This window comes from Periophthalmus magnuspinnatus, chromosome 18, assembly GCF_009829125.3.
Source record: "Periophthalmus magnuspinnatus isolate fPerMag1 chromosome 18, fPerMag1.2.pri, whole genome shotgun sequence".
In the NCBI taxonomy this organism is placed as follows: domain Eukaryota; kingdom Metazoa; phylum Chordata; class Actinopteri; order Gobiiformes; family Gobiidae; genus Periophthalmus; species Periophthalmus magnuspinnatus.
In genome coordinates, this window is record NC_047143.1 from 1010811 (window position 1) to 1035704 (window position 24894).

A 24894-nucleotide genomic window follows, 5' to 3' on the forward strand; every position below is an offset into this window, starting at 1 on the left:
GGGCGTGAAGGGGCGTTACCGTCAACAGCCTCGCTCCTGATTGGCTCTTTGGTTGCTATGATACTCACGGTCGGAATTCCAAACATGCAACTCGGCTCTAAATTAGCCGCTATAACTGCTAGCCTCGGTTAGCTTCATTTGATTGGCTTTCATTTCCACGTCTTGACACGGTGTGTGGTTTGTACCTTCTGTCTCGCTCTCGTTCCCGCTCTCTGTCTCGGTCTCGGGGAGGCGTTTCCAACAGGGACGTGGATCTGTTGGACGCTGGCGAAAAACAAAACAAGGTTAAAACATCGTAAGAAAACGACGTTAAACGGATTAAAGTTTGCGTATTTTAACGTCTTTCGGGCGTTAACTGCAAACACATAACATATTTAGATCTGCGTGTTTCCTTTTATCGTTTTGACTTTTGTTTCTCCACATTCTGAGTCTCTCCTCCCTTTACTCTCTGTGCTAAGTCGCCACCCCCTTCAGAGCACTATCACAACACAATCAGCCGCACATCACATCAGGTTTGTGAAGTCGTAGTGCGCAGTTTTGTATCATGTTTTTGTCTATTTACGGAGGATTGTCGTGCGGGAGCGTGGGTGATGTCGGCTTGTGGGCGGAGCCTCGTACGGAATCTCGCAGCTAACAGTAAAGAGGGTTGAATACGGTCCGGGAGAGATCTCTAGATGACTCAAACATGCACGGATGACGTCTAAAACCTCTTCAGACGTGGTTTCGATGAGGAGGAAGCGCACAATCGATCTTGCGTAACGTACTCGACTGAAGAAATCGTTGTCGGGGCTAAAGACGCGTAAAGGGGGCGTGTCTCTGTGCGTCTGACCCAAACTGCACTCACAAAACCACACCTGCAGGGGGAGCTCACGCCAAAAAAAACGACCATTTGTGCAGAAAACAGTACTAGGAAACAAGTCTAAAGATGATTTCTCCTCGTTAACGCGATAAAACGTTGAGAAAGTATTTTAAATGTACTCACTTCTCTTGATGGCGGCTCGTATGGAGGAGAGTGGACCCTGACTGCAACAGAAACAAACAAAATAAAATAAGAAACGAGCCACGAGACGAGGGGTTTTAACGCCACGGCGGTGGGTAATGGCTTTTCTCGTGGATGTGAAAGGATCTAAATGTCTAAACCTGGTTGTGTCTCTGGTTTCCATGGGAGACTGAAGATATTTAGTCCAGCGTCGTTTAAACGGTGGAGTCTTTAGCTCAGAGTCGTGTCTCTTTATTTACAGCCGACGGAGTTTAAAGGTTTGAAATGTAAAGTGTGTTGGTCCTGAGTTTCACAAAATGGATTCCTCCGAACTTTAGGCCAGGTTTTAATGAGGTTATGTCAAAAACACACACTGGAGTTGTGTTTGTTTCACATGTTTGAGTCACTTTATTATTCGTCTGTTACATCGACAAAGATCAAAATGTGACGTTACACCTTGTGATGTCATCAAGTGGGAGTTTATAAGTGGACAGGTCAGACCAAAGAGGAGACAAGAGGAGGAGAGGAGACAAGAGGAAAAAAGAGGAGAAGAGGAGAAAAGAGGAGAAGAGGAAACAAGAGGAGAGGAGACAAGAGGAAAAGAGGAGGAGAGGAAAAAAGAGAAGAGGAGAAGAGGAAACAAGAGGAGGAGGAGACAAGAGGAGGAGAGGAGACAAGACAAGAGGAAAAGAGGAGAGGAAAAAAGAGAAGAGGAAACAAGAGGAGGGGAGGAGACAAGGAGACAAGAGGAGACGAGGAAAAGAGGAGAGGAAAAAAGAGGAGAAGAGGAGAAAAGAGGAGGAGAGGAGACAAGAGGAGGAGAGGAGACAAGAGGAGGAGAGGAGACAAGAGGAGGAGACAAGAGGAGGAGAGGAGTTTTCCAGTGAACAGCTCCTTTTCCCTTTAGTTCAGTTGTAGATTGTCAGTTGTTCCAGGACTGAAATGATCCAGATGATTCTAGTGAAGGTGGAGTTTAAAAACACAGTGGAGCACTTCCTGTATCACCACATGATGACATCACAAGGTGGAACAGAGTGTTTTCAGTTTGAGAGAAGAACTCAGCCTAAATCTGCAGGTTTGTTTGTGTTAAACATGTGAAACAAAACACAACTCCAGGTCTGTGTGTGACGAGGAGAACATGAACATGGCCTAGAGCAAAAACATCTCCATGGTAACGGGACATCAAAGTTACGCAGTGTTGCTTTAAACGCCATGTGTACTTTAAAATGGTCGTCCCTGAACGGCGCGTTTATTTCTGTTGTTCTGCAGATGTTATGTCTTTGGTCTAAATTTAGAAACGCGAGAGATGACGTAAAAACCTAAAAATGTGCATCTGTTCTACAAATGTCAACGATTAAAAGCTGAACAGGAAACAGGAAGTGCCTTATATGGTTTTATTTTTATGAAGACAGAGCTGCACAGTGTCTCACCTGTGTCGATGCTCCGGTTTACGCCTGTCGGGACGTCCTGCGGAGACAAAACAAAAGTCAAAATGGTGTTTGTTCAAGGACAGTTTGTTTGTACGGCACAGTTCACACACAGGAGGAGGAGTTCAAAGTGTTTTACAGAAAAAGACAGACATTAAACTCACTATACAACAAATTAAAACGGAAATAATCATCAGGAAAGTAACAGAATAAAACCCTCACAGTCACAGATGAACAGGACAGTTTGAGTCTGAATTTAAACATCGTCAAAGTCCAGGCCTGAGTCACATCTTCAGGAAGTGAGACAAGTTTAAACTGAACAAAACAAACGAGGATTCAACATGTTTGGTCCTAGTTTAGTCCTGGTTTAGACCCAGTTTAGTCCTGGTTTAGTTTTGGTTTAGTCCTGGTTTAGACCCGGTTTAGTCCCGGTTTAGTCCCAGTTTAGACATGGTTTAGACACGGTTTAGTCCTGGTTCAGTCCCGGTTTAGACACGGTTTAGTCCTGGTTTAGTCCCGGTTTAGACACGGTTTAGTCCTGGTTTAGTCCCGGTTTAGACACGGTTCAGTCCTGGTTTAGTCCCGGTTTAGACACGGTTTAGTCCTGGTTTAGTCCTGGTTTAGTCCTGGTTTAGTCCTGGTTTAGTCCTGGTTTAGTCCCAGTTTAGTCCCAGTTTAGTCCCAGTTTAGTCCCAGTTTAGTCCCGGTTTACAATCGGTTCTAGACCTGAGCACAGGACACATGTGTGAAGTACTTCCTGGTTCTAGACCTGAGCACAGGACACGTGTGTGAAGTACTTCCTGGTTCTAGACCTGAGCTGCAGTGTTCTGGATGTTCTGGATGTTCTAGAGCTGTCAAACCTTCAGCTCAAATCTCATCAAACTGCAAAAAAACAACCAAAACTTTCTAATACACAGAAAAAAAAAGGACAGTCACAAGCTAGCGAGCCTTAGCATTAGCATTAGCATTAGCCACAGTCACTTTCACCTTTTAGTGTAAAATCAAACTCCTAAACATGAACACTCCTGAGAACATGCTCTTTAAATCACTTTGGCTTTTTTTTTTTTAATCTTAAACTTTTTTTTTTTTTTTTTGGCAGTGTTTGCTGAAGCGTGCACTGCGTCACCATGGTAACCAGTGACCTTTCTGCCACACACACACACACACACACGCAGAACATCCCAGCGTGATGTCACCGCAAACCATCAATATCGAAGTGCACACATCAGCCCAGTGATGACGGACGACGCTTTAATCGCGACGCAAAAACTTTCAGAACTTTTGAACTGACCTCAACGACGTGTAAACAAAGAAAAAGCTTATGTTTTTTAGTCCAAATCCAAACGCAGAAGCGGTTTTCCCCGTCCTACCTCGTGTGTCGTCTTCCGTTTACAGCCTTATCTCACTCCACATGGGTTTAACGCTGCATCCAGAGCCAAAAACATTTAAAATCCTTCTAATTCCTTCAGTTTTCCTGCACTTTTCCCTCTTCTCGCTCTGCTTAGACCCTCTCTGTGTCACAAAAATCGCCAAGTGGACAGGCAGTTTTTTCCACGCTGCTCCGGGATTGGCTGAGAGGAACCAGGAAGTAGCGCGGTGATTGGCTGAGGCCGGATTCTGCTTGAGTCATCAGGGTTTTTTCCTCTGGTTTAACACTTCCAGATGTTTGTCCAGGAGGAGCAGCAGCTTTCGACAGAGCGAACGTAAAACGGAGCAGTTTTTTTAAAGTCGCAGACGGAGCCCGGACTGACGCAGATCGTCTTTGTCCCTCCATTTTGATTTGCGCTTTGTCCTTTTTAAATCAACAGTGATCACGGGCCACAATTTGAAGTGCGGAGGAAAACACAGACGATAATATTTAAACAGATTTACGCGATAAAAACACCATAAAGTCGAGAAATATCCCCAAAAAACTTCACAATGAGCTGCAATAAATGAATCGACTGAAGCTCTTTTGTAGTAAAAGTAGAGCTGATACGATACACAGGCCACGATACGATACCTTCGATACAATACGATATATTTCCAAACGATTCAGTCAAAAATAAAGGCTTTGGAGACGCTTCATGATCAGCTTTCACAAAAAAATAAACATTCATTATCATTTATTTATCTTATATTTACTGAAGATGAATGAACATAAAGTGCATTTTTCTAACTAGAAGCACACGTCAGACTGTTCCATGGGTCGATATTGTTCATCCACGTTTACTTTGTGCAGTTTAACGACTCTGAGCGACCACGACAGACGACGAAAACAACTGTGACACGGAAAGTCTGTGTTAAACCCACGTTAAAATGAAATAAACCTGTTTTAATCATCAAAAACAGTCGATCCTCTGAACAAACGCACAAACGCAGCGCTGTGACAGAATCAATCGGTAAAATATAAATAAAATACTCTTAGATATATCGATACATCAGCCCACAACATCGATACTGTATTATTAAATGAAATGATGCGATATATAGATATTTTTGCACACCCGTAATAGAAAGTGTGCGATAGAAGTGACTTATTCAACCGACTTTATCTCAAATTTCATAGTAGTACAGGAAAAAAATAAAGAATTAAAAAGTTCCCACTAGTACAAAGGATAAATACTGACTCCAAAAACGACCCAAGTCTAATTTACTCCACTGACACAAAAAAAAAACAGATTTAAAACACAAAAACTGGAATAATCTGAAATATTATTAAAACTCATGAGCTGCAGAATGAAGCACTTTAGTCTCGTGTTACTCAAACTTTTACGGCTTAAATCTCACTGTACGGACAAAAAATAAACAGAACTATTCCCACTTGTGCAAAAAATAAAAAGTCCACATGAGAAATATTAACCCCAAAAAATATAGTTCCACATAAGTCGATTTAGAGACGATCATGAACGACTGTAGATTCACCAAAAACACAACGAGCTAGGAGACGAGCTAGGAGACGAGCTAGGAGACGAGCTAGGACACGAGCTAGGACACGAGCTAGGACACGAGCTAGGAGACGAGCTAGGACACGAGCTAGGAGACGAGCTAGGAGACGAGCTAGGAGACGAGCTAGGACACGAGCTAGGACACGAGCTAGGAGACGAGCTAGGAGACGAGCTAGGACACGAGCTAGGGGACGAGCTAGGGGACGAGCTAGGGGACGAGCTAGGGGACGAGCTAGGAGACGAGCTAGGAGACGAGCTAGGACACGAGCTAGGACACGAGCTAGGAGACGAGCTAGGAGACGAGCTAGGACACGAGCTAGGACACGAGCTAGGAGACGAGCTAGGAGACGAGCTAGGAGACGAGCTAGGAGACGAGCTAGGAGACGAGCTAGGACACGAGCTAGGAGACGAGCTAGGACACGAGCTAGGACACGAGCTAGGACACGAGCTAGGAGACGAGCTAGGAGACGAGCTAGGGGACGAGCTAGGGGACGAGCTAGGGGACGAGCTAGGGGACGAGCTAGGGGACGAGCTAGGAGACGAGCTAGGGGACGAGCGAGGAGACGAGGAGACGAGCTAGGAGACGAGCTAGGAGACGAGCTAGGAGACGAGCTAGGAGACGAGCTAGGAGACGAGCTAGGACACGAGCTAGGACACGAGCTAGGACACGAGCTAGGACACGAGCTAGGAGAGACGAGCTAGGAGAGACGAGCTAGGAGAGACGAGCTAGGAGAGACGAGCTAGGGGACGAGGAGACGAGTTGTAATAAAGTTCTCCTCTAGATGGCAGTTGTTTCACTAAAAGTACAAATACACAAAGTTTTTTAAACATGGAGCTTATTCACAAGATTAAAATGATGAATTAAAATGATAATGTTTCACGTCCAGAACATTTTAAAACCGTTCAAATTTAATCGTTATCGTGATATAATCGTTAACCGTAATTATTCTGGCCGTGATAATCGGGACTGCTGCGTCTTGGCCGGGTCGTCATGGCAACAGAGACGGTGTTCTCAGCTGATTTATCTCATAAAATAGTGAGAAAATAAATTAATTAATAACTGATATGGAGCACATTCCATATCCCTGATGCAAACCTGATATTGCCCCTCCCCGGGTAAATCAGCAAATCACAAAGTACAGTGATGTAAATGGAATACTCCACATCAGAAAAGTTCCACAGTGCACCTTTAAAAGCCTGTGTGTCTGGGGCTTTGGAGTGAGCTGTTCTCCTGTTGCTGGAGGAGAGTCTCTTTTATGACGCGTCGGTGTGAAATTCTTCTGTTCGGTCAAACTCAGAGAGGCCGGTCTGTTCACGCTTTAACTCCACCCCCGTCTGAGCTTGAGTCTCTATGGTTCTCATCTCTGTTTTAATTTACACTTTTTAAATCACAATATTCATCTAAAACGACGTCATAAAACAAACAGTTGAAGCTGAGTTCTGTTCATAAACTGTGGCGTCCAGTGGAGCTGACGTCGCCGTAAACGTCGTCACAATAAAGAGTCGTGTAGCTGCAGCGCCCCCTGTGGACAGAGGCACGTCACACTAGAGCAGCACGAGAGAGGAGACGAGAGAGGAGACGAGAGGGGAGACGAGAGCGGAGGAGAGGAGAGAGGAGGAGACGGGAGAGGAGACGAGAGAGGAGAGGAGAGGGGAGAGGAGACGAGAGAGGAGAGGAGAGGAGAGAGGAGACAAGAGGAGAGAGGAGAGGAGAGAGGAGACAGAGAGAGGAGAGGAGAGAGGAGACAGAGAGAGGAGACGAGAGGAGAGAGGAGAGGAGAGAGGACGAGGGGAGACGAGAGAGGAGAGGAGACAGAGAGAGGAGACAAGAGAGGAGAGGAGAGAGGACGAGGGGAGACGAGAGAGGAGAGGAGACAGAGAGAGGAGACAAGAGGAGAGGAGACGAGAGAGGAGACGAGAGAGGAGACGAGACAAGAGACGAGTCGAGAGACGAGACGAGAGGTGACAGGAGATGGCGTGCATGTCCCAGTGGGCGTGTCCCAGGTGGAGGTTAAACGGGGGCAGATTGACAAAATGGCGTCTTGAAAATAGTGGATTAAAGATTAAACTCAAACATGAATCAGTCCAAATAAAACTCCAGAGGCTCAAAGAGAAGAAACGACCAGAACAAGAACAAACATCTGAACAGAACAAGAACAAACATCTGAACAGAACAAGAACAAACATCTGAACAGAACAAGAACAAACATCTGAACAGAACAAGAACAAACATCTGAACAGAACAAGAACAAACATCTGAACAGAACAAGAACAAACATCTGAACAGAACAAGAACAAACATCTGAACAGAACAAGAACAAACATCTGAACAGAACAAGAACAAACATCTGAACAGAACAAGAACAAACATCTGAACAGAACAAGAACAAACATCTGAACAGAACAAGAACAAACATCTGAACAGTTTGAAGAACAATTTCAAACCAAGAAGTAAATCAACATCACTTCATGGACCCGAGGAATATTGTCGCAGCTGGAGGTTCCAAAAAACTAAAATAACACACAATCAAATCGAAATCGTAAGTTGAACGAACGCAATCAGCAAATCACAAAGTCTGCACGTTTTGAAGTCCCATCATTTCCTCCATAAATCACAAAATCTCATGTTTTAATCTGCATAAAAACCGTTAATCCTGTAGTTTAGCTCCGTACAAACACGCTCTGAAATGTCCCTGTGCGTCAGATATCGGCAAATATCATTTCTCGATCTTCCTGATCTTTGTATCGGCTCAAAAAAAAACCCAAAACCAAACCACATATCGTTATAATCTTTGACAACAAGTTCAAACCGGTGCCGCCTCTACAGCGACTCTGGGTGTGTCTCATCTCCACGTTTGGTTTGTGTCAGCAGATTCTTACAGTCGGATCCAAACCACAAACAGAAGGACAGAAGGAGAGGAGCCAAACCAGACCAGGAAAAACATCTACGACCACGGATCTGTTTGGATTAAATCACACGACAGAGTATTTAAAACGTCCTATATGACACAAAATGGACTCCTGTGAGGTTTAATCCATGTTCTAACGCCGTTTCCTCCTCAAAAAACAGACCGAGACTTGTGTTTTGCCCTTTATTATTCATAGTCTGTAACATCTCCAAAGCTCAAAATGCTCTGTTCCACCTTGTGATGTCATCAAGTGGTAGTTTTAACAGCTGTTTTAAGTCTCGACTGAACCGCAACTTTCAATGAGACTCAGACAAACAGAGGCAAATCCAGGACTGAAATGATTCTATAAATGAAGGTGTGTGGAGTTTAAAAACACAACGGAGCACTTCCTGTATCGCCACACGATGACATCACAAGGTGGAACAGAGTGTTTTCAGTTTGAGAGAAGAACTCAGCCTTAAATCTGCAGGTTTGTTTGTGTTAAACATGTGAGAATGAAACAAAAACACAACTCCAGGTCTGTGTGTGACGAGGAAACGACGTCAGAACAGATCAGAGCAGTGAGATGTGCTTTTTAAGAAACAGGTCAACTCTGCGGAGAGGCGAGTGCATGGTTTAAGAAATACAAACTCCCACAGGAGCTAGGAGACACGAGCTAGGAGACACGAGTAAGGAGGTGAGTTAGGAGACACGAGCTAGAGACCCCCCCCTTTCATATAGACACACTCTCTCTCCGCTTTGTCATTTCACCCAACTCCACCGCAGCAGCAGAACCAACGTCCTCCTCAGGCTGTTTTACTTTGAGATTTGTGCGGCCCTGCTCATCCAGAAAAAAACACTTATCCAGAGAAGTCGACAGAAAGGGGACAAAGGAGTCTGTTGTTGGGGGCCCCAGGGTGTTAGGGGGCCCAGAATTGGACTCTGTTCCTATTTTTTTTTTTATTAGAGAGGGGCCCATGTGTGACTTTTTTCCCCAGGCCCCCAAATTTCAGTCGACGGCCCTGCTCATCCAGAAAAAAAAAACGAGTTATCCACAGAGGAGTCGACAGGAAGGGGACAAAGGGGTCTGTTGTCGGGGGCCCCAGGGTGTTAGGGGGCCAGAATTGGACTCTCTTCCTATTAATTTATATCCGCGGGGGGCCCATGTGTGACTCTTTGCCCCAAGGCCCCCAAATTTCAGTCAACGGCCCTGCTCATCCAGAAAAAAAAAACACTTATCCAGAGAAGTCGACAGAAAGGGGACAAAGGGGTCCGTTGTCGGGGGCCCCAGGCTCTTAGGGGGCCCAGAATTGGACTCTCTTCCTATTAATTTGTATTAGAGAGGGGCCCATGTGTGACTTTTTGCCCCTGGCCCCTAAATTTCAGTCGACGGCCCTGTTCATCCAGAATATTCTCACTATATTCTACTCAATAATCGTGACGCTAAATTTCAACGCTAAACTGTAACGAGGATTATCTTTGTCGGCGAATATCACGATAAAATAAAAAGTCCCACAAATGATTATCGTGTTGGCTTAACATCACGATAAACGATTTTATTGTCGTTCCATCTCTACGCGAAACAAAAACAGATGAGAACGCTCGACTCGCCAAAGAACAAACATGTGAGATCGCGGTTTGTGGCGAAAAGAGACGAGGGATAATGGCAGGTTTGGTTTTGCTCAAAATAATTCTGCAGAGTAGCACAGACGCGTTCTGTTTACTCCAGACAAAGAGGTACCTCGAGTTAGCAATGTTTCCACGTGTGTTTGAACATTCAAGTCTAAAGTGTGTGAATTTACCCCACCGTACCTGAGAGAGAGATATACGCACGAGAATATGAAAAAAAGAGTGTACGGCTCATTTAAAGCTGCACTGCGGAACATTTCTGGAGTGGAGGGTCTGCCATCTGCTCGTCTCTATGGAGATGGCATTGCTTTTGTCCAGAATGTTCCACACTACGGGGGTGAAAAATATCTATTCCACGGAGACGAGCGGGTAACGCTACACTCCAGGTCAAGTTACAGGTCAGATCAGCGGAGAGGCGGCCCCGCTCGCAGCGCACATACGTGTTTTAAGGTGGGCTATTGATACTTTGCAGCTGAGGTCAGTAACATTCGCTAACTGGAGGCACTGCTCTGTCAGAAACTATTAGACTAGCTAGCACCAGCATTAGCATTAGCATTAGCCAACAGTTTTTTTATTTAGCCGCTCTCAGCTGCTCCGTCTCATCACAGGCTCCTGAAAATGTGTTTTTTTTTTACATTAATTCTGTATTTTTTTTTAGTTTACATCTTAAAACATCTTCTTGGCGGTTTGCTAATGTGTCCACTGTCTCCATGGCAACTGCTGCACAATTCCACTGTAGATTTGCATGTAGGACAACCCCAGCGCCATGTCACAGCAAAGTGTCACAATTTGAGCAATAAAACCGTTTTTGTTTGTAAAAAAAATAATAATAATACCAAAGAGAGAAACATTTCAGTCTAAGCATCTTTATAAAGACTAAAAAAAGTTACGTAGTGCAGCTTTAATTCAATAAGTTTGAGGGAAAAATTTTAATTAACAAAACATTTGCATGACACAGTCTAATAACTTTGCCTCTGTGAGCGTCCTCTGTGTCTCTGTGAGCGTCCTCTGTGTCTCTGTGAGCGTCCTCTGTGTCTCTGTGAGCGTCCTCTGTGTCTCTGTGAGCGTCCTCTGTGTCTCTCTGTGTCTCACCTCCGGAGCTAGCCGCTCTCCTCGTCACTTGTTCTGTCTATCTGTGTGTCTCTGTCTCTCTCTCTCTCTGTCCCTGTGTCTCTCCGTCTCTTTGTGTCCCTCTGTGTCCTGTGTCTCTCTGTGCGTCTCTGTCTCTCTCTCAGTGTCTCTGTCCCTCTGTGTCCCTCTGTGTCTCGCCTCCAGAGCTGGCCGCTCTCCTCGTCACTTGTTCTCTGTCTCTCTCTGTGTCTCTGTCTCTCTCTCTCTGTCCCGCTGTGTCCTGTGTCTCTCTGTGCGTCTCTGTCTCTCTGTCTGTGTCCTCTGTGTCCCTTTGTGCGTCTCTGTCTCTCTGTCTGTGTCCTCTGTGTCCCTCTGTGTCTCACCTCCGGAGCTGGCCACTCTCCTCGTCACTTGTTCTCTGTCTCTCTCTGTGTCCTCTGTGTCTCTGTGAGCGTCCTCTGTGTCTCTGTGTGTCTCACCTCCGGAGCTGGCCCCTCTCCTCGTCACTTGTTCTCTGTCTCTCTCTGTCTCTCTCTCTCTGTCCCGCTGTGTCCTGTGTCTCTCTGTGCGTCTCTGTCTCTCTGTCTGTGTCCTCTGTGTCCTCTGTGTCCTCTGTGTCTCACCTCCGGAGCTGGCCGCTCTCCTCGACACTTGTTCTCGACTTTCCCTCATGTTTTCCTCGTCTTCTTCGGAGCGGGCCTCGGCCATGTCGTGTCCTCTCGTGTCCTCTCGTGTCCTCGGCTCCTTCTCTTGTCCCTGGCCGTGTTTCAGCTCCTTTTTGCGGTTTTCTCACCGTCCAAACATGTCCCGTTTCAGCGCGTAGTGAGCCACAGCTGAAACAACATTATTCTACCAGCCTGAGCGCGACGCAACGACCAAAACAAGTGCGGAAAAGTGACCAAAACTGCGACAAAACTGCGACAAAACTGCGACAAAACTGCGCTCCAAGTCCGGGGGGAGCTTAGGACTTTACCCCCGGACGGACTCGGGTGAAATGCCGGTGCTGTTGGCGCACAGAGCCCGCGGGAGGAGCGGGTTTCACGGGGAGAGTTTGTTCCGAGTGTGAGACACGGAGGGTCAGACCGAAACTCCGCCCATTTCAGCGTAAACTTAAAGCAGCCGCAAAAAACGAACGAACCAGAAATACACGTGAACCTTTGGACACACGTGATTTAAACAAAACACAATGCATCTTTAAAGCCACAGTAAGGCGGGAAAATCTGTTATTTCGATGGAGAATGTTCCGAAGTGTGGTTTTAACTTTTTCATGAGCTCACAGTGACAGCGCGCTCCGGTGTCGTGTTTTCTCCGATAGACTTTTTGAGAAATTCAAATGTTAAGAGTTTAAAGACATCATGGAGTTTAAAGACAGCTATGTGCTAGCAATTTTAAGGTATGAGCTAACAATTTAAAGCCATGTGCTACCTATTTTAGGATATGTGCTAACTATTTTGAGCTATGCGGTAACTGTTTTAAGCTATGAGTGAAGTATTTTCAGTCATGTGTTAGTTATTTTAAGCTACATGCTAACTGTTTTAAGATATGTGATAACTCATTTAAGCTATGTGCTAACGATTTTAAGCTATGTGCTTGCTGTTTTAAGCTATGTTCTAATTATTTTAAGCTACGTGCTAACTGTTTTAAGATATGTGCTAACCATCCATCCATCCATCCATCCATCCTCTTCCTCTTATCCGGGGCCGGGTCGCGGGGGCAGCAGTCTAAGCAGGGACTCCCAGACTTCCATCACCCCGGACACGTCCTCCAGCTCCTCCGGTGGGACCCCAAGGCGTTCCCAGGCCAGAGAGACATAGTCCCTCCAGCGTGTCCTGGGTCTTCCCCGGGGCCTCCTCCCGGTGGGACATGCCCAGAACACCTCCCTAGGGAGGCGTCCAGGAGGCATCCTGAGCAGATGCCCGAGCCTCAGCTGGTTCCTCTAAACGTGTAGGAGCAGCGGCTCTACTCCGAGCTCCTCCCGTGTGACCGAGCTCCTCACCCTATCCCTAAGGGTGCGCCCGGCCACTCTGCGGAGGAAGCCCATTTCAGCCGCTTGTATCCGCGATCTTGTCCTTTCGGTCATTACCCAGAGCTCATGACCATAGGTGAGGGTAGGAACGTAGATTGAGGTAAATCGAGAGCTTCGCCTTCCGGCTCAGCTCCTTCTTCACCACAACGGACCGATACAGCGACCGCATCACTGCAGACGCTGCACCGATCCGCCTGTCAATCTCCCGCTCCATCCTTCCCTCACTCGTGAACAAGACCCCGAGATACTTGAACTCCTCCACTTGAGGCAGAGACTCACCACCCACCCGGAGAGAGCAAACCACCTTTTTCCGGTCGAGAACCATGGCCTCAGATTTGGAGGAGCTGATTCTCATCCCAGCCACTTCACACTCGGCTGCAAACCGCCCCAGTGCCTGCTGCAGGTCCTGACTCGAAGAAGCATCAGGACAAACAGCAGAGATGAAATCCTGTGGTTCCCAAACCAGACCCCCTCCGGCCCCTGGCTGCGCCTAGAAATTCTGTCCATAAATATAATGAACAGAACCGGTGACAAAGGGCAGCCCTGGCGGAGTCCAACATGCACCGGGAACAGGTCTGACTTACTGCCGGCAATGAACACAGCTCCTGCTCCGGTCATACAGGGACCGGACAGCCCTTAGCAAAGAGCCCCGGACCCCATACTCCCAGAGCACCCCCCAAAGGACACCACGAGGGACACGGTCGAATGCCTTCTCCAGATCCACAAAACACATGTGGACTGGTTGGGCAAACTCCCATGAGCCTCGAGGACCCGATGGAGAGTATAGAGCTGGTCCAGTGTTCCACGACCAGGACGAAAACCACACTGCTCCTCCTGAATCCGAGGTTCGACTATCGGTCGGATTCTCCTCTCCAGTCCCTGGAATAGACCTTACCGGGAAGGCTGTGCTAACCGTTTAAAGCTATGTGCTAACTGTTTTACTGCTAACTATCTTAAACTATGTTCTGTTTTAAGCTATATGCTAACTTTTTTAAGATACGTGCTTACTTTCTTAAGGTATGTACTAACTGTTTTAAGATGGGTGCTAACAGTTTTAAGCTATGTGCTAATTTTTTTAAGCTATGTGCTAAATAGTTTAAGCTATCTATTTTAAAGTATGTGCTAACTATTTTAAGCCATGTACTAACTGTTTTAAGATATATGCTAATTATCTTAAGCTATGTGCTAACTTTTAAGATATGTGCTACCCATTTTAAGGTATGTGCTAACTGTTTTAAGATATTTGCTGACTGTTTTAAGCTATGTGCTAACTATTTTACAGTATGTACAAACTGTTTTTAGACACGTGCTGACTTTTTTAAGCTATGAAGTAACTATTGTAAGACATGTGCTAGCTATTTTAAGCTATGTGCTAACAGTTTTAATCTATGTGCTAACTGTTTGAAGCTGTATGATTGCTATTTTAAGCTATAAGATAACTGTTTTAAGTTACTGGCTAACTTTTTTAAGCTATGTGCTAGCTATTTTAAACTATGTATTACCTGTTTTACGATATGTGGTAGCTATTTTAAGCTATGTGCTAATTGTTTTAAGATATGTGCTAACTATTTTACGGTATGCAGTAACTTTTTTAAGATATGCACTACCTGTTTAAAAGCTATATGCTATCTTTTTTAAAGTGTCTTAAGATATGTGCTAACTATCTTAAACTAAGTGATAAATGTTTTAAGCTATTTTCTACCTATTTTAAGCTATGTGCTAGCTATTTTAAGGTATATATTAACAGTTTTAAAATATGTACTAACTATTTTAAGGTATGTACTAACTGTTTTAAGCTATGTGCTAGCTATTTTAAGCTAAATGCTAAGTGTCTTAAGATATGTACTAACTTTTTTAGGCTATGTGCTAACTATCTTAAACTATGTGCTAAATGTTTTAAGCTATTTGCTATCTCTTTCAAGATATGCTCTGGCTATTTTAAGGTATGTATTAACAATTTTAAGATATTTGCAAACTATTTTAAGCTATGTGCTAGCTATTTAAAGCTACAGGCTCACTTTTTAAGCTATGTTCTAATTATTTTAAGATATGTCCTAGATATTTTCAGATATGTACTGTTTCAAGATATGTGCTAACATTTTTACAGCTATATGCGAACTGTTAAGATATGTGGTAGCTATTTTGAGGTATGTATTAGCTACCACATGTCTTAAAATGGGTATCTTAAGCTATATGCTAACTGTTTTAAGCTATGTGCTAACTGTCTTAAGATATGTGCTACCTGTTGTAGCGCGTATGTGCTAAGTGTCTTAATATATGTGCAGTTTTAAACTATGTGCTAACTATTTTATGGTATGTATGAACTGTTTTAAGATTAGTGCTAACTTTTTTTAAGCTCTGTGCTAATTATTTTAAACTATGTGCTATTTTAAGATATCTGCTAACTATTGTAAGCTATGTGCTAACTGTTTTTAGCTATGTGCTAGCTTCAAAAAGTTAGCATATCTAAAATAGCTTAAAATATCTATATACTAATTCTTTTAGTATGTGTGCTTACTTTTTTAAGCTATGTGTTGACTGTTTTAAGCTATATGCTACCCATTTTAAGATTGACATAACGGTGGGTGTAGCGGACCAAAGAGTGCAGACTCGGGGCAGATTTATGGTGTTTATTTACAATAGTGTAAAAGACAGTTCAGACAGTTCATTTATCACACGGGACGTAGGCAGACCAGACGGGCGTAGGGCAGGAGCAGGAAAACCGGGACCGGAGCACGATGAGACCAGGGACAGGACCAGGGAAGACAGAGCAGGAGTGATCCAGAGAGCGGGAGCCAGAGCAGGAGACGGGAAGCGAGTCGGAGACCAAGACAGAGCAGGAGGCAAAGCAGAGGGTCGACTGTACCGGAGCGGGAACGAGCAAGAGCAGGAATATTGACACGCGGACGGTCTGGCCGAGACTCTGGTCCAAGACGGTCCTGGGGAAGACGAACAGACGACCTGGCCCCGAGTGTCTTCTGCCGAGCCCTCATATACTCAGCAGCAGGTGACGGTAATTGCTCTGATGCACTCCAGGTGCGTGTGGGAGGAGTCAGGAACTCCGCCCAGCTCCAGACAGACAGGTAGGGGAGGGGGAGAGAGCACAGGAGGACAGGAAATGCAGGATCATGACAAAGATATAAGCTAACTGCTTTAAGCTATGTGCTAACTCTTTTAAGGTATGTACTGTTTTAACATTTGTCCTAGCTATTTTAAGCTATGTGCTAACTATTTAAATCTATGTGCTAACTATTTTAAGTTATATGCTAATTATTTTAAGCTTTGTCCTAACTGTTTTAAGCTACGTGCTAACTATTTAAAAGTATGTGCTAATACGTGCTAACTTTTTAAGGTGTGCACTAACAGTTTTAAGATTTACGTAATCTGCTATAAACTATGTGCTATCTAACTTGTGCTATGTTTTAGCTATTTTAAGATATGTTTTAACTGTTTCAAGCAATGTGCTAATTATTTTTAAGCTATTTGCTAGCCATTCTAAGATATATGCTAACTATTTTAAGATATGTGCTAAAACAACTTTTTCCAGCAAAACTCTGGACTGAACCAGGACTGAACCAGGACTGAACTAGGACTAAAGCAGGACTAAGCCAGGACTAAAGCAGGACTAAGCCAGGACTGAAGCAGGTCTAAACCGGGACGAAACCGGGACTAAACCAGGACTAAACCAGGACTAAACCAGGACTAAACCAGGACTAAACCAGGTCTAAACCAGGACTAAACCAGGACTAAACCAGGACTAAACCAGGTCTAAATCAGGACTAAACTGGGTCTAAACTGGGTCTAAACTGGGTCTAAACTGGGTCTAAACCGGGTCTAAACTGGGTCTAAACCGGGTCTAAACCGGGTCTAAACCAGGTCTAAACCAGGTCTAAACCAGGTCTAAACCAGGTCTAAACCAGGTCTAAACCAGGTCTAAACCAGGTCTAAACCAGGTCTAAACCAGGTCTAACTGGTGTTTCAGTTTTGTTCAGTTTAAACCCGTTTCATTTACTGAAGATGTGACTCAGGCCTCGACTTTGACGATGTTTAAATCCAGACTCAAACGGTTGTTTATCAGTGACTGAAAGGGTTTTATTCTGCACTTTTCTCTTTTTATGTTACTTTTATGATGATTATTTTAGTTTTGATTCATTGTATTGTGAGTTTAATGTCTTTCTTTTTCTGTAAAACACTTTGAATTACTTTGGCGTATGAATGTGTGTGTGAATAGTTGAGTGGTTCCTTCATATAAAGCGCTGTAAGTGATTTGAAGGTGGAAAAGCGCTATATAAAAAAAATAAAAATGTGTGTGTGTGTGTGTGTGTGTGTGTGTGTGTGTGTGTGTGTGTGTGTGTGTGTGTGTGTGTGTGTGTGTGTGTGTGTGAGTGAGAGAGAGATCTGCCATAGCCACAGTGTGATTGTAATTTTTTTTTTCCAAAACACGTAGCTCAGTGGCAAAGCTTCAGCTTCACTACTACATTTGAAAAGCAAGTGACTCGGACAGACATGTATTTATATTTTATTTATTTAGTGCCTCATTTAAAATCTTGAGCCATAGACCCCGTCAGGACAGACCTCTGCAGTGGACTCTGAGGTTTATTTGGCAGGTCGACCCCGGACACCAAACTCGAAGACGACAGGAGTCTTTAGGACGACGCTTCTGCACCAACAAAAACAGCATTTTAGGGTTAGTCTTTTCTACCAGTCGTTTCTACCATCCTGTCACGCTGTTCCCTCATCAAAAAACATCCCTGAAGAGGTTTTTATTATTATTATTATTAGTTAAAAATAATTTGATGGCACAGCATTTAACTGTAAGAATTCCAGTGTCTATCTTAAACCTGCATAACCCGCAAGTAGTTCCAGCAATGGTTAAATCACATCCTGTATCACTGCTCCGCCCCATCTCCATGACATCACCATAGCAACGGGACTAGCTTCTTGTGAAACACCGAAATAACTCATATTTGAGACCTTTACGGACAGAGAACAGGTTTTTCACATTCACAGGTGAGACATTTCAATTAGTAGCTGTGGAAAAAGAATATTAAACAACGAGGAGCCGTTTAATGCTCATGTAACTCACGGCTCCTCGTTGTTTAATGCTCATGTAACGCACAGCTCCTCGTTTAATGCTTACATAAGTAGCTTCTAACTCACCTTTGGTCACATTCTTGTCCGTTTGGGTCGGTTCCGGTGTCTCCTCTCCTGAATGATGAAAAAGAGTGTTTTATGTTCACAGGTTGGGGTGTGTGTGTGTGTGTGTGTGTGTGTGTGTGTGTGTGTGTGTGTGTGTGTGTGTGTAATGGCAGATTTCATATATTTTTATCACATACTATCTAACCCCCTAAATCTTTTTTGTCATTATCCTGAGGTTCCTGGGTGTCCTTTTCAGGCTCTTACATGATTAAATGTTAGGATTTTGTTCTTCAAACTTTCTTTAGGTCATAAATGGTTAAACTCTTACCTTTTGCATCATCAGCAGCTTCATTCTTGTCCGTTTGCGTCGGTTCCGGTGTCTCCTCTCCTGAATGATGAAAAAGAGTGTTTTATGTTCATAGGCTGGGTGGGGTGTGTGTGTGTGTGTGTGTATGTAAGGGCAGATTTCATATATTTTATTATTTACTATCTAACCTCCTAAATCTTTTTTGTCATAACTCAGAGGTTCGGTTTCTTGACTCCTAAATGATAAAAAGAGTGTTCTGTGTTTATATAGGACGCGGCTCCTCATTGTTTAATGCTCATGTAACGTGCAGCTCCTCGTTTAATGCTTACATAACTACCTTTTAACTCACCTTTGGTCATATTCTTGTCAGTTTGCGTCGGTTTCGGTGTCTCCTCTCCTGAATGATGAAAAAGAGTGTTTTATGTTTATGTTTATCTGTGTATGTAAGGGCAGATTTCATATATTTTTATTATTTATTATCTAACCTCCTAAATCTTGGACGTCCTCTTCAGGCTCCTCATCTACACGATCAAATGTTAAGTTTTTGTTTCACAAACTTTGTTTAGGTGATAAATGGTTGAAAACTCTTACCCTCTGCATCATCATCATCATCATCATAAGCTTCACCTGAGACAGAACAGCACAGACACGTTTAATGTTACACAACGACATAAGTCAGTTTGGCTCAGTTTCTTGACTCCTAAATGATAAAAAGAGTATTCTGTGTTTATATAACGCGCGGCTCCTCGTTGTTTAATCCTTATATAACTATTAGTTTCTTCTAACTCACCCATGAATCCACCAAATATGTTGCTGGACAGATTCCAAAAAGATTGGGTCTCTGTGGGCACCGTTTTCTTCTCCTCTCCTAAATGATAAAAAAATAAGTATTTCATGTTTTAAAGGTTTATAGCAGATTTTCACCCCCCGGGGGTGCACGTTCAGTCATATCTATTTGACATGTTTGTGTGTTTGTTTGTTTATTTTGTATTTATTGTGCTTATTGTGTTTATTGTATGATTGATTGATTTAAATTGACCTATTTCCATATTCCCAGTTTTCATCCATCTGTCCATTTCATTCACTCATCCAGGGGCAGGTCGCTGAGGCAGCCGTCTGCACGAGGATGTTCACACTGTCCAGACACACTCAGCCCTCCACGGAGGAGCAGCGTCTCTACTCTGAGCTCCTCACCATATGCAGACATCTAAACCAGGTCTAAACCGGGACTGAACCAGGACTGAACCAGGAGGCTCATAACTGTGATACATAATTCTTTTTACAGCTTTCATTTTCAATTCATATAAAAATAGTCTACAGAGTCATTGATTTTAAATATATATAGAAATCAACCTGCCTCTTGAACACCACTTTGGGAAACATTGGCCTTGAGTATTGATACTTTGCTGCTGATATCATCACCATTCCCTGAGGGTGTGATGCTAACCTGAGGCCCTGCTCTGTCTGAAGCTCTGATACTCAAATTAGACTTTTTATCTGAGCTTTAATTTAATGCAATACGACCATAAAGAACTTAGTTGGAACAGCTACGACAGGTGAGATTTGTGCTGTTAAACAAGTCTCTCACATGTGAAAATACACATTACATCACAGGCTAGCATTAGCATTAGCATTAGCATTAGCATTAGCATTAGCATTAGGCAGCTGTTTCCAGTAAGTCTCTCACCTTTTTTTTTATTGAGAATCAAACTCCTAAACAGGACCATCGGATTTAAACTTTTCATCTTTTAACTTTTTTTGACAGTGTTTGCAAATGTTTGCGTTGTGTCTCCATAGTAACTGCTGAACATTCCACCATAGAGATACATATAGAATACCCCCAGCCCAATGTCACTGCAAAGTATCAATATTTTTTACTCACCCTCGGGGACAGTAGCGCCATCTACAGACAAGAAGCACAGATGTTATGACTTCATTTGGTGGGACAGTATCTGAGGTAAATGTTTATTATACATACACATGTTTAACACAAAAAAACCTGCAGATTTAGATTCTTCTCTCAAACTCAAAACACTCTGTTCCACCTTGTGATGTCATCATGTGGTGATACAGGAAGTGCTCCACTGTGTTTTTAAACTCCACCTTCACTAGAATCATCTGGATCATTTCAGTCCTGGAACAACTGACAATCTACAACTGAACTAAAGGGAAAAGGAGGAGTTCACTTGAAAACTTGAAAACTTCTCTCCTCCTCTTGTCTCCTCTCCTCGTCTCTCCTCTTGTCTCCTCCTCTCCTCTTGTTCATGTCTCCTCTCCTCCTCTTGTCTCCTCTCCTCCTCTCGTCTCCTCTCCTCGTCTCTCCTCATGTCTCCTCCTCTCCTCTTGTCTCCTCCTCTCCTCTTGTCTCCTCTCCTCCTCTTGTCTCCTCCTCCCTGTCTAGGCTGATCTCTTAACTTGAAAACTACCACTTGATGACATCACAAGGTGGAACAGAGCATGTTGAGCTTTGGAGATGTAGACAGACTGTATGTTTTTGAGGAGGGAGCAGAACAGGATGTGTTGTCCGAGTCAGAGGTGGGACGTGACATTTTACCAAAGCATTTTTATACAGAATAAAGTGTTTCCTGAAGAACTGAAGTGGTTTGGATGAGCAGCGAAACATTTTCACTCCTACGACTTTTTGTCTAGTTACAGATTTAACTTTTAGCTTCTACTGTGGGTCAGACCTGGACGACTGAGGTTTTGCAAAGACGTTACGGTCACAACCTTCTCACAAACTCCTAAGCAAGACCATGAACGCTCGCTCTGATCACAGGCTCCTGGAAATGTGCTCTTTAAGTCCATTTTCTATGTTTTTTCCCTTGAACCTTTTTACAGTGTTTGCTATTGTGTTCAGTGTGTCACCATGGTAACTGCTGAATATTGTGTGAGTGCGTCTGTGTAATCCCTGAGTCATCCAGGTCTGATCCAGAGCAAAAGACGAAGTTTAAATCTGTCAACTGGACAAATGGTTGTAGGAGTGAAGACGTTTCTCTGCTCGTCCAAGTCGCTTCATCAGTCCTGGTCAGATTACTGCTGGACACGGTCTTATATCTGTCTGAAGGGAGGAGTTAACCACACTGAAACTGTAAACAGCTAGTGTCTCCAGTTTCAGCTTAAACGAGCCTACAACGAAACCTACTATTGTTCTTTTTGTTTGGGTCTGAGGATGGCGTTATAGATGGAGGAAAGGTGATGTCTAAGACCCCATTCCTGTTCAAAGATAGATTCTCTTTCCTAACAAAATAGCTTCTTTAACTCTCCTCTCAAACAATTTCTCTGGCTCAGATCTGAACCTCACTCTGTTCAAAGGAGTGGTTAGTGTCTTTGAGATGGAGATGTACAGCAGACTGTGGTCCTGAGCTGTTCTCTCTGTGTTGGTTCATTCTCTTATGGACCAGTGTAACGCTCACTGCACTCTTCACTTCACTGAATGGAGTAGACACATTACTTTGTTTGTGGCTCTGGGTTTTGTCCTTCGGGTGAACCAGTTTTTGTCTTAAAGTGTTTGTAGGTTTGAAAAAGACTGGAATCTCATACTGTCTGAAAATGTTCTGAAGTTTTCCAGACACACCCGCTGTTTAAGGATTAGTTACACCTTTCCTTCTGGATTCCGATTCCCTGTTGTCCTGTTTTTTGTCTCTCTTTGATCAAAGCTGAAGAAGCAGATTGGATGAGTAACGAAACGTCTTCACTCCTACAATGACTTGTCCAGTGACAGATTTAAACTTTGTCTTTTGCTCTTGTGTGAGTGTGTTTCATGTACTCACAGATGAAAGTGAATGACATAAACGCCACGGCACAGAGCAGAACCACAGTCACAGGCTTCATGGTCACTGCAAACAAAAACATGAAAAGGCCTGTCCCAACTTTTGACTGGTGTAAACCTGCTTTTAATGCCATACAGTGGAACATTTTAGGCTAAAGCAGTCTGTCTCTGAGCTGGCGACGGTCCCTACACCGGTAAAGTTACACAGTACCCCTTTAAACCTAAACAGTGATGAGTAAGAGCTGTCTCACCTGAAGTGGTCTCGGAGATCTTCTGTTTAAACCTGTAAAGTTCAGCTCTTTATAAACACGATTTTAACAAAGGAAACATTTCGTGACATTTTCTCAAATGCTTTGGGCAAATATCCCGCCTCTGTTTGACCCGGACACCACGTCCTGTTCTAACGCTGCTCCCTCCTCAAAAACATACAGTCTGTCTACATCTCCAAAGCTCAGCATGCTCTGTTCCACCTTGTGATGTCATCAAGTGGTAGTTTTCAAGTTAACAGGTCAGCCTGAGGAGGAGATGAGAGGAGTCAAGAGGAGAGGAGACAAGAGGAGAGGAGGAGATGAAAGCAGGGGAGACAAGAGGAAGAGAGGAGGCAAGAGGAGGAGACAAGAGGAAGAGAGGAGACAAGAGGAGGACAGGAGACGAGAGGAGGAGAGGAGACAAGAGGAGGCAAGAGGAGGAGAGGAGAAAAGAGGAGAGAAGACAAGAGGAGACAACAGGAGGAGTCAAGAGGAGGACAGGAGACAAGAGGAGGAGAGGAGACAAGAGGAGGCAAGAGCAGGAGAGGAGAAAAGTGGAGAGAAGACAAGAGGAGACAAGAGGAGGAGTCAAGAGGAGGACAGGAGACAAGAGGAAAAAAGGAGAGGAAAAAAGAGAAGAGGAGGCAAGAGGAGGAGAGGAAACAAGAGGAGAGGAGACAAGAGGAGGGGAAAAAAGAGGAGAAGAGGAGACAAGAGGAGACGAGACAAGAGGAGGGGAAAAAAGAGGAGACGAGAGGAGGAGAGGAGTTTTCCAGTGAACAGCTCCTTTTCCCTTTAGTTCAGTTGTAGATTGTCAGTTGTTCCAGGACTGAAATGATCCAGATGATTCTAGTGAAGGTGGAGTTTAAAAACACAGTGGAGCACGTCCTGTATCACCACATGATGACATCACAAGGTGGAACAGAGTGTTTTCCGTTTGAGAGAAGAACTCAGTCTAAATCTGCAGGTTTGTTTGTGTTAAACATGTGAGAATGAAACAAAACACAACTCCAGGTCTGTGTGAGGAGGAAACATTATATAAAGAAGAAAGAAGAAGAAGAAAACTGCAGTGTCCAGTGGGAGCTGATGTCGTCATAAACATCACAACAAATGCTGTCAGCGCCCCCTATGGACAGCTGTACATCACACTAGAGCAGTGCATTTGTTTACATTTGTATCAAAAAGACAACGTGACGCTGTCGAATCCTACAAGTATCACTGATAAGGAAAATAAAACTGGAGAAGGAAGTGCGTACGTCACAGTGTCACAAACGATTAGAACATGGAGAATCATTTGAACAGTTTTAAGAACAGGGCGGATTTATAAAGACCTAAATACTGTATATTATTCATTTACTCGTTAAATAGTCTCTTTGCCATTACAAACACGTCCTTTGATCTTTGTTGGTCCAAATCCTGTTTCTGTCTTTATTTCGCCTTAGGTTTTTTTCTGAGCACACATCCAAACTCAGAGTGTTTGAGTCTTGTGACACATGAACATATTACACAATAAGGCCGTTATTATACCTCACTGACGTCATGGATACAGCTGCAATGCTTGTCACAGGAGGATAGGGGGTGCTATGGAGTACAGTGATTCAAATTTGAGTTAGGAGTAGTAGTAATAGCAGCAGGAAATATATATATTTTTTTCTTCTTCCGTGTAACCCACAATAATTTAAATTCCATGTGTCTAGATGTGGCCGAGGGTGAGCTCATTTGGACCGACTTCAAACTTTTCATTGTCTGAATCTTTGCTGATCTCCAGGTACCACGGTAAATATGTTTAAAACTCACATTTTAAGACCAACATGGTGAGTCTTCTGGTCTGCGTTACACACATTAAGAAACTCCAAGCAAAGTCCAACTAGGTGAATGTTTTACAACCTTCTCAGAGTGAGGGTTACACATTCCTACGTCCTCATAAGCCCTCGCTGGTCTACATCGCGTCCTCCTAAGCCCACGCTGGTCTACATCGCGTCCTCGTAAGCCCACGCTGGTCTACATCGCGTCCTCGTAAGCCCACGCTGGTCTACATCGCGTCCTCGTAAGCCCACGCTGGTCTACATCGCGTCCTCCTAAGCCCACGCTGGTCTACATCGCGTCCTCCTAAGCCCACGCTGGTCTACATCGCGTCCTCCTAAGCCCACGCTGGTCTACATCGCGTCCTCGTAAGCCCACGCTGGTCTACGTCGCGTCCTCCTAAGCCCACGCTGGTCTACGTCGCGTCCTCCTAAGCCCACGCTGGTCTACGTCGCGTCCTCCTAAGCCCACGCTGGTCTACGTCGCGTCCTCGTAAACCCACACTGGTCTACATCGCGTCCTCTAAGCCCACGCTGGTCTACATCGCGTCCTCGTAAGCCCTCACTGGTCTACATCGCGTCCTCTAAGCCCACGCTGGTCTACATCGCGTCCTCGTAAGCCCACGCTGGTCTACATCGCGTCCTCGTAAGCCCACGCTGGTCTACATCGCGTCCTCATAAG

General features: G+C 44.1%; 1 protein-coding gene across 2 annotated transcripts in view; it reads right to left on the minus strand.

Annotated features, from left to right (window-relative positions):
* LOC117386631 (SH3 domain-containing protein 19-like) overlaps positions 1-12005 on the minus strand; it is a 30293-nt gene extending 18288 nt beyond the window's left edge. The window contains exons 1-4 of one of the 2 annotated variants that reach the window (XM_033984041.2): positions 11545-12005; positions 2410-2446; positions 983-1023; positions 186-264 (exon numbers count right to left, since the gene is read on the minus strand). In XM_033984041.2, the coding sequence (XP_033839932.1) occupies positions 186-264; positions 983-1023; positions 2410-2446; positions 11545-11629 (242 nt within the window). In that variant the 5' untranslated portion in view covers positions 11630-12005. The remainder of the gene's footprint in view (positions 1-185; positions 265-982; positions 1024-2409; positions 2447-11544) is intronic. The other variant, XM_055228999.1, reaches the window with a different exon arrangement.
* Between the last annotated feature and the right edge of the window lie 12889 nt (positions 12006-24894).